Raw genomic sequence first — 17,050 nt, forward strand, 5'->3', positions numbered from 1 at the left:
GTGTAATCAAGTTCTGCTGTATGCTGAAAAATAAGACTTTAAGGTTCTGAATCCTGCGTTGCTATAGAAATCTTTTTTTTTTTTTTTTTTTTTAATGCAGTACAATCCCTCTCCTCATCAGAGGGAGAAAATACCTCACTTTGTTCTGTTGTGCTTTGCATTGTTGTTAGCCTTCCATTCAAACAAAGGAGACATTTTATGGTGCAAACGATCTATTCAGTGTTGCCTCCTCTCATAACTCCTCTCAGAAACAGCCTTTTATGCCGGAGAAACACCCTCATATGTTAAACAGACAAAAAACCAAATCCCTTCTTCCAAGAGGGAAAAAAGAAACGTGCATTTTGCCGAGAGCTATTTTTCTCGTTTTGTCACAGGGGAGCGAGAGTTTACACGTGCCTCAACATGGCGGCCTTGACCGTGTATGAAGTAGAACAAAAGTGCTGACTTCATCTCCACTTCCCTTTTCTCTCAGTAGCCAGACAATCTCATCAGCACTGCTTCTCTTCAGCATCTGTTTCGGTTATGATGGCCACCTGTCCTGTTGTCCCTCGAGACGAGGAGATGGGACAGACAATTCACACATGTAGAATGCCAAAATATGGTGTTGGTGTTCGCACCAAAATCTTTAGCTTTTTTTTTTTTTGTTCTCAAGACATGTATATTCACCTATGGTCTGCAGGCAGGGTGTTTTATTGTTCGCAATATGCCTCGTTCGTTTTTCACCTTTCCGTTTGAAGCGCTTATGTAGTAGTATATGGTGCGTATCGTAAACGAACAAGTCTCTTTTCTTCTTTTCTTTCTCCCGCAGCCTGAAGAAAGCGAGTCACGTCTTTAAAATAAATTCAGGCTTTGTGTAATTTCTTTACAAAAAAAACGGTGCTTTGGTTCCAGACAGTAAATATAATGGCATTCTGAAGGCTGAGACCTCAAGCAGGTAAATTCAAATTTTAAAAAGAGTTTTATGCTAATGTCACCAATCTAAATAGAATGTTTTTTTTTGTGTGTGTAATTGTTTTTAAAAAACTTTAAAAAGTTCTAAATAAAGGGACATTTATTATACTATTTAGACATTCGAGTCTGAATGTATCTTTTCAAAAGCACAAAAAGGCATACCTGTAAAATGTCTAAATCTAAGCGTTCCCCTGATATGGAGTGTAAATCAATTCCTGTCTGTCAGATTTCTGTCTTCCGCGTGGCTTGTTTGGTAATTTGTTTTAATGCTGGCCATCTTGACAAGCTCAAGGAGGTGAAAACGGCGAACGGTGCTGGGCCAGCTGAAATATTTCAAAACTATTCTCACACGTTGCCTCTGTACGTTTAAAATACTTCTTGTTTTAGACCTCCTGACATTTTCCGGCACTGGTAATTAAAAAATCATCAGATAAAGACCCAGCAGTACAATGCTCTTCTTATTTATTCAGAATAAATGAACAAACACATTTATTATTAAGTAGAGAAAGATACTCTCCGTGACCTTTGTACAGTTTGCATGCAAAGTATATGTTAAAAAATTAGTGCTGATGGTATTGAGCATTGCACAGTGACTGACTTTCGCCTCTGGAATGCTTGATTCTGATTGGTCAGTTGCAGTTTTTGCTCAATTTCCTATCTTTGTCTTTAAATTATTCCATTTCGAATCCATATTTCAAGTCAACGTATTGATTTACCTGTAACAGTAGTCACTGCTGCAAAATAAACCCCTTCATGCTGATTCGAGCCCCCTTTAGCCGAACGTTTATGTTGCGGTAATGCCTGCACGTTACCGTAACATACACTACAATAATAATATTTACAGCAATGTTGCATTCGGCTCTAAAAAGAGTGGCACTTCAGAGCCCAAAGTTTCGCTTGATCGTTTCACAACACCGTTTAAATGAAGCAATTATCCATTATTCCTTACTTTAACCAGTTTTGTTAGTCTATCATAGCAACGGCTCGTACACCTGCTTTTCTCCATTGTTACAGATGGGTCGTGCGCTATCATTCGGCACAATAGCTGCCTTTTAACTCACAGAAATAGCTTGGGAGTGACACATTAACACAGGTGTTCCTCTCACAGCTAAGTGCTCCGCGAGGTGAAAGGCCTTTAAGTACCTGTTGATAGGTGACAGGGAGGGACATGTTAATAAATACTGTTAGGCTGCGGAAAGGGGCCTGGTGTAATCGTGTGCAGTAAGTCAGATTGCTGTCTGGCTCTGCAGCAACAGTAAAGAGTTAATGACACGCTGTGCCAACCGCACGCCTCCTCTGCCTCGCCTCTCTATTGTAAAGGCCCTGCGCTACACAAAGCTGAGAAGAGGGATGAGCGGAGAGAGGCGGCGTGCCTGCCGATGAACAGGAAATGAAACAAAGAGAGAGAGGATGGCCTGATAGCAGTGATTATTACCCAAAATATCATATAAAGATGGCAGCGAGTGCGAGGGGGAGGACTAGCGTGCCGCCCACTTAGCCTCGCATAATGAAAACGTGCAAGGTGCGAACGCGGGCCTGAATTGTGTGTGTGTGTGTGTGTGTGTGTGTGTGTGTGTGTGTGTGTGGGAGGGCGGGGGGCGAATGCTAGGAATGTAAGTGTGTTTCTTGAATCCGCCAGAATATCAAGGTTACCAGAATTCATTTGTCCTTTTGGCATTCTTCGGTTTTACCCTGGAGAGATGGACCGCGCTTGCACCTTTTAAAAAGGTAGTTAATCTGGAAGTGAAACGCACACAGACTCGCCGTGCCCTTGTAATATGTTGCTCGAATGAAGGAGCCGATCAATCTGCTTTTGATTCATGGACATATTTTTCAGATTAACTCCGCGCTGCCATTAGCGGCCCCTGGAACAGCGGTGAAACGGGGTTACCACGCGCAGGTGGCGTTTCCTGTTTATGCTGATATTACAATGCGCTAACGGCTCTTACGCTTCCAAACAAATGAAATCCACAATAAGCTGACTTTAAATCGATAGTTTTCATCTGAAGCCAGCAGAAGTTGGGTCGAGTTGAAACAATGCCCCAGTCAATGAGCGGGGTGAATAAATCTTGTGACCTTACTAAAGCTAACGTAAATGCGAGGTCTGTTACGTGGTCTATTACATATTTACATATAATTTTTATTCTGATTGGGTAAGCTGCGCTTCTGACTGCACATTCTGTAGTAATGTGTCAAGTTGCTGTCGATGCTGATTTTTTTGGTGATTTAAAAAAAAAAACGAATGGCTCGGGAATCATTAAGAACACTGATAAAACAGTTTGGTCGATTACAAAAATATATTATGAAATATTATTTCACTGCTCCAGGTGTGTGTTTACAGTGTGTGTGTGTGTGTGTTCACTACTGTGTGTGTGCACTTGGATGGGTTAAACACAGAGCACAAATTCTTAGTATGGGTCACCATACTTGATTCAGAGTGATTCACTAATGAATCAATTTGAATAATTTGTAAACCGGTTTGACAGATTTATTCAGATTAACTTACTCATAAAAGCAATTCACTCACAATTCAAACAATTTTTAGGCTGGACAATAGCATGGATTTATCCACCTTAAAATTCCCCGACTTTTACAGATTTTCGTAAGTCGTTTAATTCAGGCCGATTCAATCAACTGTGAACTGATTTGGTCAGTTATTCAAAAAGATCCAACTTGCAAGAATGACTCACTCTTAGATTCACTATGCTTGCCTGCTAGTCATAAAATATAAATGAAAAAAAATATTAATTATAAAAATTCTAAATTAACAGAGCACAGGCTAATTAGAAGCTAATTCTGTATACGCTAGTAGAAATTTCCAGGCCTGAAAAGCACGATTTCCTAGAATGTCCCCAAAATCCAGGTTTTCCATGACTTAGAGTTTGGGAATGACTGACAAAAAAGTTCCCTTGCTTCAATTTTACCCATGACATTTCTAAAATTGCAACCTAAAAACTTCCATTTTAGCGTGAGCGTGAACTCCCTCTTTTACCTGCCGTCTGTTCCCGCGGTCTGACCTCCTTGTATAAGGTGTTCTATTATCTTTTAAAACGATGGGCAGATTCTATTTCCTGTCCATCAATCAGCCACTTAAAATGTACTATGCTTGAGATTATGACGAGCAAATTACACATACAAGAGCTCTCAGCTTCAAAATGGTTATGAGAGTCGTTAAGAGTGTAATTAACCTTGTGTTAAGTGGCATTTACTAATGATTAATGTGCAGTATTATAAAGGCAGATTGTTTCCTAAAATGAATACCTCGAACATAGCCAGTTTAAGGCTAATTGATCCAGACATCAATAACCCGATGCGGGATCAATTACAGCGCCTATTATCAGAGCGACGGGAGAACGGGCCAGCTTTTAGTTGACACAAATGGCTTACTTACTTAGTAAATTTATCGCGCGATATTTGCTGACAATACATCGCAGGAAGTGTATTGGAACTGCACTTTCGAGGCGTCGGCAGTACCCAAAAACAGGAATGTCTTCGAGAGCCGTCACGTCGAATCTTGATGAAAAGGGGCATGAGAGGACTCTGTCTCTCTCCTTGTTCTTCGCCCGCTCCGCTGACCCGCTGTTAAGCTCTGTATTTGTGTAGCTTCTGCTATGTGTGAGGCCTCTGCCCCTCTGTCCCTTTCTTTCCCTCATCCTCTCTGTCTCCCCCTTTTGCTCGCTCTAGGTTTACATGAGCCTGTGAGTGTGTGTTTGTGTGCGTGTGTGAGGCCCTGGCCTCTCAGTCTGCCTTTCACAGAGCGAGATGCCTGTCATTCTAATCAGCCGGCTGCCCATCTCTTCCACCACCAGCTGGCTGAGTCAACAAGAGAGAGGGCGAGTGTCTGAGTTGACTGGGCTGCCAAAGAACATATGCCCCTGTAACGGTATCTACTCCCCGAGCCCTGAGCGCTGGAACTAGCGGTCTTCTCTAGCTGGCAGGGCCGTCTGTGATCCGTGTCTGTTAAACCCATGTCTGACTGACACTGTCAGCGAGCTGGGTCCTGACACGCTGACGCTCAGCCGATCTGACACGCAGCCGCTCGGGCTGATTCCTCCGTCCGCCGCGGTGCAAGAAGCGCGGGGTGGTGACGGAAAGCCGGGCTGGAAAGACGAGACAGCGAGGTTTCATTTAAATAAGAGGGATGAGACAGGGATGAATAGATAAAGTGACATTCTGTAGGAAATATTTTTTTTTTAATGAAACAAATTTAGAGGAGACCACAAACAATTTTGGCTACCCTACCCTTTCTATCCATTACTAAAGTCTAAATAATAAGCTAATTTCGTACAGTGAAATCGGTGTAAACCCTGAATGAATTAAAGATATATTTGTATATAATAATAATATTGCTGGTGCTTTTCTGCAAAAACTGCACAACGATAGCTGACCTCTCCGAGAAGAAATTTCTCGAGGCAGTATTGTCTGAAAATACCTCCAGCCCTCAGCTCGAAGCCGCTCCAGGGCTCTCCTCTTACCGCAGCGCGCCATCTGCCGGTCGCATTAATAACCGCGCTGCTGGCTCGTTCGAGGGAATTGACAAAAAATAACAGCCGGTGTAGTGAAATATTTCAGTACAGGTCGACGTGATTGTTTAAGATTAATTTTATCCCGTCTCTCTCTCTCTAGAATAAGCCTAGCTGTGCGGGCGCCGGGTCCGGAACGAGCACTTAAGAAGCAGGCTAAAAGTTTCGCGGTAAGTCTTTCTTAACCTAACGTTTCTTTTGACACCTTTTTTTCTATTTATAAATGTAATTTCCCTTTACTTAGAACATTCCGTGACTAGAAGAATGTTTTAAGGAGCGTCATGTTTGTTTCATAAACTTCAGCTTTGCAATTTAATGTACGTCATTTAGGGAGCTTTTAATCCGCTGAAGACAACCGTGTAAAAAAAACTCAAGTGCAGTGATGGTCGTTATATAGCCGTAGGTTCAGTTCACCTTCATAAAGTCACTCTTGGCTCATTAAAGGTTCTTCTATTAACAATAATCCTTTAGCATTTGGCTTAAGGTATTTGGGCAAAGGAGAGGCACGCAAATGCTCCGCTTTGTCGACTTTACGGCAACACTGGAATACATTAAACTCCTGCGCCCTTCTCCATAACTGTTTCCCGCTGTGAGTAATTAGCATTTCTGGGGTGAAAGATTCCAGCATGATTGTCAAGTGTATTACAAAAGACTCAAATTACTCAGGTTTTTTTTTTCTTCTTCTTCTTTTTCGCGGGTATTTATCTAAGGGCTGACAAAGTTGCTTCTGTTCCTTGTAAAAGAGAAGGGGGGTGGGAATAAGTCGAGGACACGAAAAAGCACGAGACCCTGAAACTTAACTACATTTTACACACCTTTGGGTACATATTCCGAGTTAATATATTAAAGTGTATATAATATTTATATTTAGAATGTTTTTATAATGCTTAGTTTTAACAATAAATGTTAGTTTTTTTGTATAAAATGCAAAATAAATGGGTGTCCTGTTATGAACTGCGTTTAAGAAGCTGACCAGCCTGACATAGCAACACTAGCTGACCAATGGCATGAGTGTGGGGGCAGGGCTATCCGTTTGTTGACCAATGATTGACAGGAGTGGAAAAATATTTTGGAAACATGTTTGAAAACAGTGTTTTGCGCTTCCTTTCGGTACCACTAGTGGTGGGCGACCCGCTTCCAAGATGGTCACTGTGAATCGCCAAAGGCCATTCATCATTTGTCTGCTAAATATCTAGTTAAACACATCAGCACTTCTACTTATGCTATTGTTAACGTCGCTGTTTGTTTAGAGAGCTTTCCTTCTTCTTCTCGCTCATTACCGGCTCAATGCATGGGAAGAGGCCTAATCAGAAATTCCACTCCACTTGGTCTGGGAGAGTCGAGTCTTCCTATCACAGTTGCCAATACTGCGGGCTCTGCCTATAAAGAAGTCCCTAAAGAAAATTACACAAGAGTTTAAACCTTCAGGCTAATAGCATTGGCACAGACACTTTGCCAATATACATTTATCACCTTCAGCTCTGGCTGGGCCAAAGGTAGTAGGCCAGAGTCATGTCCTTCTTAGAGGTGTCTGGTTGGAAGATTGGACTGTCCGTCATCATTGGCTCTGCCCATTTCCCATGAGTGTAGAGAAGGTTGAAGAGTTGTTTGTGTTGAAGGCGAAGTGATTGAACCATTGTCCTTACACCACTCTGACTTTGAGAACATCAGTTCTAGGACGTTTGTTAGAGATCTTTGCGCCACCAGCTTAGAGACCACCACTGACAGAAGAGGACATGAGAGTTATAAATGGTTCATGAGCATGTTTATACCCTCGCTAGTCCATTCATCTTAACTGGTCTAGATGAACAAATGACACATGAATCTGTTGGGCAAACTGGAAGAGCTGTAGAATTAGCTCTTCTGACTAATCCCACTCTAGTCGCTTTAGTCGAACACTGGACGGTTTGTTAAGAGCGCCTGACTGATATCCCGGGCCCTGTATTACAGGATTTACTTTAAACAGCTTCTTTAAAATGTTCTGTTGCTCTTTGCTGTTTTGTCCTTTTGTCACAAAACAGACTATACTGGTACTCTTGCTATACTTCTGAAGGATTTCTGCCAAAAGCGTAGCATTAGTTTAAGCTGTAGAATCCAGCTACATACATCAACTGTTAAGTATCAGTAAAAAAAAAAAAAAAAAAAAAAAGGAAATTAATGGGGAAGGGGGATGTATGAAATGTCTTTAACGTTAATGCTAATCACTTTTTGCCTATTAAGCACAAATTAGTGAGGGCGATGTTAAATGTCACTGGATGTCCTGGGAACCATTTGCACTTTTGAGAGTGCAGACCTACTGAATAGCTTCTGATTAGCATACTTTAGATATGGTTTAATTCTCTTCTTTGCTGATATGAGTCACGAATCACACGGAGCCATAAAGCTTTGACAAAGATGCTAAAAGACAAAGGCTGCTGGCTGTCAGAAAATATACAGGACAGGTTAATATGTAAGATTGGGGTTGTTGTTCTTTAAGGTAGCCTATACGTACTTCAGACTAGTTTAAGTGATTAAAGCGATTCATATGATCTGCTTTAGAAGACTGTTCAGAATGGGTTACTATTGCTATAGTATTTTGGCAAAATAATAAAAAAAATAAAGTAATAAAACGCTTTTGAATGCTACAAAGGAATTTTAGCCATCATAACATTAAATGGAATTTTATAGTCATTTTATATTTAAATGTCTTAAATTATTATTGGTTTTTAAAAATTAACTTCGGATAAGCTTTAGACAATAGCAACGATAATTTAAATGTAATTTTTTTTACGTTATCAACAGTAATGCAAAACGTAAATTATGACTAATACATATGATTATTCTAATTCATCTGAATAAATGAAAGTTAAAACACTAAAAATGTACAGTTGTTTTAAATGCTACTAATGAATTTAGTCATCACGTTATTAGTGTTTTTAAAGATTGAGCATAATCTAAAGGTGAAAATAAGGAGATATTTGCATGCACAATAAAATACTGAATATACAATACTGATTTATTGCAGCTGAAAAAAACAATTAAAAAAAAACCTGTGCCTCCTGCGCAACCTGCACCTGTGCATCCCTAATCATTATTCATGCACTCTGATTTTTATGCTACTTTAAAGTAACTCAAAAAATGTACACGATTTTATTTCAGTTTTTACAACTGAGGGGTATAAATCAAAGTGAGTCAGACATTTCAGTGTCTTTAAGTTAAAATGTAATTGTTTTTGTCAGTTTAGCCAGCACATTTTTTGATTGGAGAATATCACTCTATCCATTACCGAAAGCCTCCTCATCGAGAGACTTCATTTTCTCGGTCGCCAGCCTCTCGCATTTGACAATGGCTATGCGATGCGAACAGAAGAGAGTGTCTGCGTCCCTGATGACTAGCGTTCGCTCTCTCAGCTGTTTGGCTGTAAATAATCGTTGATATGCATAAACAGCTCTCTCCATTCATTACTGTCAGCATAGTGAGGGGCCTGCAGGCAGAGGTCGTCCGCCAGGGGTCCGCTCTCCGCTCTCAACCCCGCGGTACCCGTCACTCCAACCTGCTCCGCCGGTGCCCTAAACCCTCCATTAGCAAGGCTCTGGGTCGTGACCTCGCTGTGGCATTTGCAATTCCAGATCGTTTGATTAGCAGCGTATTTACATATTTCCCGCCACAGACACTGGTGAGGTGTCGGAAACACTTGAAGTGTTGTAATTTTCTCTGGCCTTTTTGTCGCGTGGCGATCGGTGCCCACGCACACACACAAATACACACATGCACTTCTTTTCTGCTCACCTCTGATGACAGTGACAGCGTCCTTCGCTTTTTTGCGACAACTCTACAGTTCGGCTCTGACCCTCGGAGAAGTGCCCAGTGAAGTGGATCACAATCCCATCTGAATGCCCCGAAGACGGGTGGCCTCTTGCCTTTTAAATCTACTCTGATTAAAGGCACTGAGTTTTTAATGCATGAATCAGATTTTACCAATGACCGATTTAACCGCTCCAAAGCAATTCATTTAGTCCAGTTGCAGAGGGAGTTTGATTTCTTGATGGTGCAACTGAAGCTCACAAAGGAGACCTGTTTAAATAACCAATGCTGAAGCGCTTTCTTGCTGGAGGTTTTGGCAAAAAGATATCATTATTTCTCTCCTATTTTAGGAAATGTAAATTAAATAATGAGCACTACATTAGCTTCCTGAGTTATGAAAGAGCTATAAAAGTCTCTCTCTCAGGGCAGTATATGATCATTACAGTTTACCGTAAGTTTGTTGAATAATTATTCTTTTTTTTTAATGAGAACCTTGCTTTTTACTTTTGCCTGCGTAGGTACAACTGTGATCTTAAACAGCGCCCCACAGAGGTTTGCGTTTGGTCAGAGGTCTATTGTGTGGCTAGTAGATCAGACAGACTCCTGCAGTTGTTTAGCAATGTAATCCCAAGTCATTTGTCACAGCACAGAGCAGCAGCAGTAGCTATGCATGCACAAGAGGAGATCAATGCAATTAGCAGCCATTTCAATGCAAAGGACCTCAATACTAATGTAAGTGAACACACACAACAGAGAGAGGTCAGAGAGAAAGAGATATGTCTGTTTGAGTAAAATGCAATTCAGGCCATGCTATAATTTGGCTAATGTGTGGGTTTTAGATATTTAAACCCCTTTATAAATGGTAACACCGGGTCCTACTGTAGAATGCAGTGTGCCCATCTTGGATGACAGTGGGCATGAATAGACTGTGTAGGACAATGTTGTCCCAACCTTTTTTATGCAGTCAAAACAGAAATGCATTTAGAACAACTACTCAATTGTGTGTGCGATTTTGCTTTAGAAATGACAATTAACATAGAGTAACAGGAAGCTTTCCGCTATAGAAATTTGAATATTTAGAATTTCAGTGACTCTTTCTGGTAAACCAGTAGGTGGCGGTCGTTTTGTTATGAGCGAGTCATTGAATTAGTACGCAACTGGTTCGATAACAGCATCCAACAGCATATTAATTGCAGTGCTTCCCACAGGATTTTGTGATATTTGGGGGGCGGCATGTGATGTCACACATTCATTTGCATATGTATGACATCATTGCGTCAAGTTTTGGCACTTCAGTTCTGTTCTGCTCTACCTAGATCAATGTTAGAAACATTAATGCCATTTAGACCAAAGGTAAAGGTAAAGTTTAATTTAAGCGGTTCAAAACTTCAACAATGAACAATGTATGAGTTGGAGATGATCTGAGGATGACAGTCAACAGGTTTTGTGTACTTCATTGAACAAAATATATGTGGAGGGAAGAAAAAAACTTTTAACCACACAAAATACATTCCATACATTCAACTACTACTTCTATTCAAACCACAAAATTAATAGTGTTACATAAAGAAAAAAAAAACAAAAAACAACCCAATTGCAAATGAATTCAAAACATGCTATTTAGTTTTCTTAGGTCTTCTGCTCTAGTACTTAGGGGTTTAAATTCATTAAAAAGCTAACAGGAAAAGCTATTCATGTTTTGTGTGTCCTAGGACAAATTTTAAAAGTTGATTTGCTGTTAGTAAATTACAATTAGCAGTCACATTTCATCCTTCCTAGACATCAATTGCAGGAACAGGGAGTCCCTATAGAGCGACCAAGGGTTAAGTGCCTTGCTCAAGGGCAGCAGTGATAGGACCACGTTCTCAATAACTCTCAGTTCTTGGGTCACCGCCACTGCTTAGAACCTGCAACATGTTTTAGTTTGACTGCTGAGCATCAACACGAATTCACATTGGAGGTTCTTCTAAAACAAACTTCGAAATGCAGGATCAGTTTTCTTGGCTTAGTTTCCAACACAAGGATTTAGGCAATATAAATGCTCTAGATAAACGTTCATTTTTGACTGTTGTACATATCTGAATGCAATTAAACGTACACAGCTGTGCAGGACTATCTCTGTAAATACCTAATTACCATTTACAACATTCATAGAAATATATGGCCAAGAATTTCTTTGCTTTTAAGTTTTCAACCTCTAAAAAATATGGCATTCTAAAGCTTTATAAGTAACATTATAAAACACACTAAATACCCCCAATCTAGTCTTGCTGCACTAATTACTAGTCTCTCTATTATGCAATAATTTAAATGATTACACAGACAACTTGCAACTTAGCATGTTAAGATTAAAATAGATCTTTCATCAAAAACTGGAGCATTTTAACATGGCTTTGAGACCTGATGCGCCATTGAATTAAGTTTTCTTTCTTTCTTTTTTGGGATAGAGTTATTCAGAATCCATTGAACATGTTTGATGAGAAAAAAAAAAAGAAACACATTAAAATTTGTAGGCTACATCAAAAAGGTAAGTGCAGCCACAAATAATATTTCTGACTATGTTGGACCAATCAGATGACACTAATGCAAAATATGGCATGTGTCTTTACCATAAACTCTTCAGAGACAAGGTTTATGAATATGACACTTGACGCAAGTGGAAACCTATGTAACATTACAGCGCTTACATAAAAAATACTTCCAAGTTTAACACAATACAAAGGTGTTCAGGACATATTTTGATGATAGTGCCAAGAGTTGCCCAACCAGTGACAAAACATATATATATATATATATATATATATATATATATATATATATATATGCTTATAATCGACAAAACTAAGTAATGAATTTCACTGCATGTCTCCATGTCTCCATGTCACACTTGTGTGAACAAATGCAGGCTTTGGAATTGCGTCTAACTCAAGTCCTGAGAAGTACAATGTGGAAAACACAATCGCACACGCACGCACAAACTACACTCGTTGCGCACTAAGGCTATTTTGTTTTTAACAACTAGTCAATCTGGAAACTCGGAGGCAGCATTTCAAGTTTAGGGGATCAGCTGAAGTCCTTGGGTTCGAGAACGCAGCTCACTGTCCTACTCCATCAGCTCTGACCTCGTGTTGTCAAGGCTTTAGCCCTCAAGTGTTTCGTAAGTCTCTGGATAAAGGAGGTGCAAACGTGTTCCCCCTTTCAGTTTAACCAAGAGCTTTGTGTCGGGTAAAAAAAAAGAAAAAGAAAAAGAAAACTAAACTAAAAACACGAACAAATCCAATGGCGTACATTAAATTAAGTCTTCCTCGAATGCCGTATTGCATTGATGGACCTTATGTAGATTTCAACCCTCATTTGAGCTGGTCTTGAGGTGGTGGGGATGCTAAGTGAGATCTGGAAGGGTCCGTGGGTTCATTGGTAGGGGCTTGGCGGAGTCTTCTGTCCGGGTACTGCGCGTTGTCAAAGGCTAGACGGTGCACAGTCTGGACATGGGTCTTCAGGTTACCTTTCTGCGAGGCGCTGTAAGGACAGTATCGGCACTGGAAAGGTCGCTCACCTGAAACGGACACACAAAAAACAAGATGAGGTCAGAGCCTGGACCCCAAGGTGAGAGCGGAGCCGAGGCTGGAACCAGAGAGGAGAGAGAGGTGACGTGGCAGTGATGTTGGAGGGCTGGCTTTGAGAGCGCTGCCTTCCCTTTTCAAGAGGAAAGAACAGAGGCAGGTTGGGAAGGTGGGGGGAGGGGCCGCGGCATGATTGATGGGCTGATGACATGCCATATGGAGACGGTTGACTGTTCCCCCCGAGGGGACGTCAGCCTTTTGTTTTCTGTTTCTGTCAGCTGTTCGTACAAACACACAAACTCACAGACACAGGAATCTCTGCCTGCCTGCCTTCCCCTGAGCAATAAGACGTCACACCGACGGTAGATGTCGAAAGTCTGGGCATATCAAGTTTTGCGAGGAGAGGCGAACTTGACAACCACACACAGACCTAGTTTCTCCTTCTGCCCATGTCTGTTTGGGGCTCAACACTGGAATAATTGTCAGAGTCCCAGTTTCAGCGTTTAATTAGACTGATGTACAACGCTGTCCTCGTGCAATCGCGTAAAAATATCCCCCCACACCTGAGCAAAACAAATGAGTCTGCCATTCAATTTCTCCGTATTATTATTTTTGAAAAATGAATGAATTATCCACTAGGAAATAATTGTCATTCCGAGGGGCTGAAAGAGGGGTATTATCATAAATCATGCCTCATAAAAAAATGAAGACAGACACAATTAATCAGGACTATCTGAGGCTGGGTTGCGCTGGCTGCCTGATAAGGTCTGCGGCACAGTAAGAGCTCATCCAGGGGCACCATGGTTCCCTAGAGGAGTAGAAAGTGAAACCCCGATCCAAAACAGAACCCACCAAATTACATTAAAGGTTATTGTCAGAACATCACAGAGAGTGCGGCACAAATTTAATTTGACCTTTACTCTCGGCCTGCTTTTGCCATTTGTAATATGCAACACATGCAAAGGGGGTAATTCATTAAGGGCCTCCCCGCTGCAGCAATGCGCATCTCCGATTGTTAAGGCGATCCATTCGATCCCCTAGCGCTGGCTTATTTCTAGAATTTTCTGTGCTGTAAAAACTGAGGCAGGTAGAAACTGCGTATCACAGAATGAAGAAAGATGAAGAAATGACTGACAGGACAGAAAAAAAACAACACAAGATACACACAAATAATGCAAACAACCGAACGAAAAGTGAAACATACTTGTTTGGGGGCTTCTGTAGAGGATGGACTCCAGTTCCCATGAGTCCATTGGACTCAAACATCACTGTGGGAGCAAGGTGGCCGGGTTAAAAAGAGGTAATCAAGTTTAGAATGTTGCAAAAACTGGAACTTGTTTCCTTGTATGGTTACCCAGGAGGGTGCAAAGATAATTTTGGTAAAAATTAAACCTTTAAATCAACATGAAATCAAAATCTAACCCATTATCTGGTCTACGTATGAATGCCCCGTTGGTGCATATCATTCCAAAGCAAAATAAAATTGTCTTCAAAATATAATAAATTGCTGCACCAGGCCCTCTTATTTTTTCCTACAACCACATGAAATAAAGACCAATCAACTGGGCTAATAACAATGATTCAATTATAATATTATCTCACTGAATATCCTTTTTTCACTGGGACTTACACCACTTAACAGAAATAAAATCGGTTGCAAATACATTTCAAGTTAACTTTAAGGATGTTTCTGCTTTCTTGGTCACTTCAAAGGAAATATTGCAGGAATCAGTTTTAAAGGCACCAAGGTGCAAACCCAGAATCCACCCACTCATCGAGCATTAGCCATAAAGGCCTTGAATTAGCATCACCAGTTAGCGTGGCCGCGGCAGACAGTGAACTGAAACTACCAATTTAAAGTGACACACAGAGTTAGTGTGCATGCTAATGGAGGCCGGGGGCCCCTGCCCCACTTCATTTGGAAGCTCACACTGAAGAGAGCAATCACTGATGACGTTGATTGTAAGTCTATGTGCGTAGAGAGAGAGGGAGCTCCATAAAATGTAGCATTTGGCCTCTGTCACTGGGGATCAGTCTGGCTAGCATGCCCAACCTTCACACACTCTTACAAAAAATAAAAATTCAAGTCCTAGCCATAAACTGAGTGGCTAAGTGCACCCTGTTTAAGAGAGTGGAGGAAATCCTATTCGTTTGGACTACTGCGAATAGTACATGACCTCTTTATATTATTAAAAAGCTGCTACGGTGCATGCTAATGACGGCAGTAGCACTGCCCCCTGTAACCAGGTAAATCTAGTAAATACTCATAGCAAAGGTCACTCCAAAAATGTTTCGAACGTAAATCGATACAATTGCAACGCATCATATCTAAATAATGCAAACATTAAGATCTATTATGTTGTATGAAAGTTTGTTGTTAAACATGAATGATGGATATAATCCTTTCTGTGATGAAATGAAGACTCCTGATTGAATAGGTGTGTGTGTGTGTGTGTGTGTGTGTGGTTTGACGAGAAGACAAGGGCAAACTGTCACATTTTCTCAGCGAGCATTTGACGCATATCATACTGGACTGGTGACTGCTGAGCTTATTAGCATGCACAATTACAGCTCCATAAGTGACATCTGATTAATAATGTATACAATTTTCACAGGTCAGAGTCACACGCAAATATGTTTGCGGCAGAAAAAAAGAAAAGAGTCTCGTCCAAGGACAGAGAGAGATCGCTCGTTATACATACGCACACTTGCACATAAATGCATGCATGTATATTTAAATATATATGAAAATTTATATTTGATGAGTATGTATAGAAATCATTTCGCAGCTTCTTATCCAGCATGACTATAACATTTTTTTGGTGCATTTGTGAATATTTTTAACTTTTTATAAATCAATTAAGATATATTTGTAATGATTTAACTGCAGAACACAGTAACGTATTTAATAAAGTGTTTTTTAAGTTTACATATATTTAATTATATTTACAAGGATAACGTAAAATATGACATTAAAAGCACTTGCACTATACTGCAAATTACTGGATTAATTTAGTATATCGCAATGTATTTATAAAAATCATATTTATTATAGTTACCTTCATGTTTATAATGAGAACTATAATAAAAAAACAGTATAAATTATATAGTGTCTTATCATTTAAATATGTTTTTCATTGCGTTTGCAATTATGTGAAATGATGAAATATAATGTGAAAAGTGAAGTTAGAAGATTCAGTTAATTGCTGTCCGACGCTTTTGTGTGTATGTTTGTTTCTAGTGTGTGTTTCTCACCTGTGTGTGATCTCATGTGTGTGCGGTAATGGCTGGGCTGGTTGAAGCTCTTCCTGCACACCGGACACACATACTCCCCCTGCTGAGACCCTGACCTCGCCAACCCTACAGTTCACGCACACAAACAGAGAAAGAGAAATGAAAATTAACAGGAAAAACATGTAGGCGAACTTACACGGAACGGAAAGAGAGGTTACGAGACGGAGGGAGAAAGAGAGAGAGGAAGCATCATTAGTATGTTTTATGTGTCATTATGGGAGGCTACCTTCAGGGCTTGGATGGGGAGCTGTCACGCCGCATCACGAGAGCATCTCCGACAGCCTGACATGAACACAGGCCCATGTGACCGCATAAATTACTGTGAATTAAAAGCCTTGCCCTGTGATGTGCCCCCATCTGCGCTACCATGTCACATGTCAGGTGTGCTGCTTTCCCCTTCCTCCCTCTCTCCTTGTCTCCTTCCCTCTCGCTGCTCTTTTCCTGGCCGTCGCTCTAGCTATGTCAGCCCTCGTCCGCGCGGCGGAGGGGGAATCGCTCGGACACGTGCGCGACGGTGAAGGACTCGATGAAGTAACAGGAACGGATGTGGAACCCGAAGCACCCGGCATCTCGTTTCCCCTTAGGGTGCTTTAAGAGCACGAGCTGAAATGCTGTCCCTTTGGCTCCTGTCCGTCACCTGGCACTGGTGGTCCTACCTGCTCCTACCCCTCAGGCCCCGCTTTGTTGTAGCACCGAGCCGTGACTGAGAGTGTTGGTGGCAGTAGTAAGCAAGGCTACGTTTAGTAAACATGAGTCTGTGAGTTATTACCATACCGGAGCGACGCAACTAGAAAAGCAGCGGACAGCACAAACAAAAGGAAAGTCTAATATTGGAAAGGTCACTTTATTGTATGTGACTCAAAGGGCTAAAGAGAGCGCTGATGATATCAGGCTAGACAGTTGACAGAAATTTCCACTGTCTTTCCGCAGAACTAC

The 17,050-nt window shown here is 40.9% G+C and overlaps 1 protein-coding gene and 1 long non-coding RNA gene across 8 annotated transcripts in view; one reads left to right on the forward strand and one right to left on the reverse strand.

The window, feature by feature from the left end:
• Positions 1 to 17,050, forward strand: part of LOC122323623 — a 68,084-nt gene that overhangs the window by 29,449 nt on the left and 21,585 nt on the right. For all 5 annotated transcript variants that reach the window (XR_006247027.1, XR_006247026.1, XR_006247028.1 and 2 more), the window contains one exon: positions 5,578 to 5,644. This is a non-coding gene — a long non-coding RNA (uncharacterized LOC122323623). The remainder of the gene's footprint in view (positions 1 to 5,577; positions 5,645 to 17,050) is intronic.
• znf516 (zinc finger protein 516) overlaps positions 10,612 to 17,050 on the reverse strand; it is a 36,114-nt gene continuing 29,675 nt past the window's right edge. For 2 of the 3 annotated variants that reach the window (XM_043217595.1, XM_043217596.1), the window contains exons 4-5: positions 16,076 to 16,180; positions 10,612 to 12,813 (exon numbers count right to left, since the gene is read on the reverse strand). In XM_043217595.1, coding sequence (XP_043073530.1) covers positions 12,608 to 12,813; positions 16,076 to 16,180 — 311 coding nt within the window. In that variant the 3' untranslated portion in view covers positions 10,612 to 12,607. Of the gene's footprint in view, positions 12,814 to 14,024; positions 14,089 to 16,075; positions 16,181 to 17,050 lie in introns of all 3 variants that reach the window. The other variant, XM_043217597.1, reaches the window with a different exon arrangement.

The sequence above is a fragment of the Puntigrus tetrazona genome, chromosome 19, assembly GCF_018831695.1.
Source record: "Puntigrus tetrazona isolate hp1 chromosome 19, ASM1883169v1, whole genome shotgun sequence".
Classification (NCBI taxonomy): Eukaryota; Metazoa; Chordata; class Actinopteri; order Cypriniformes; family Cyprinidae; genus Puntigrus; species Puntigrus tetrazona.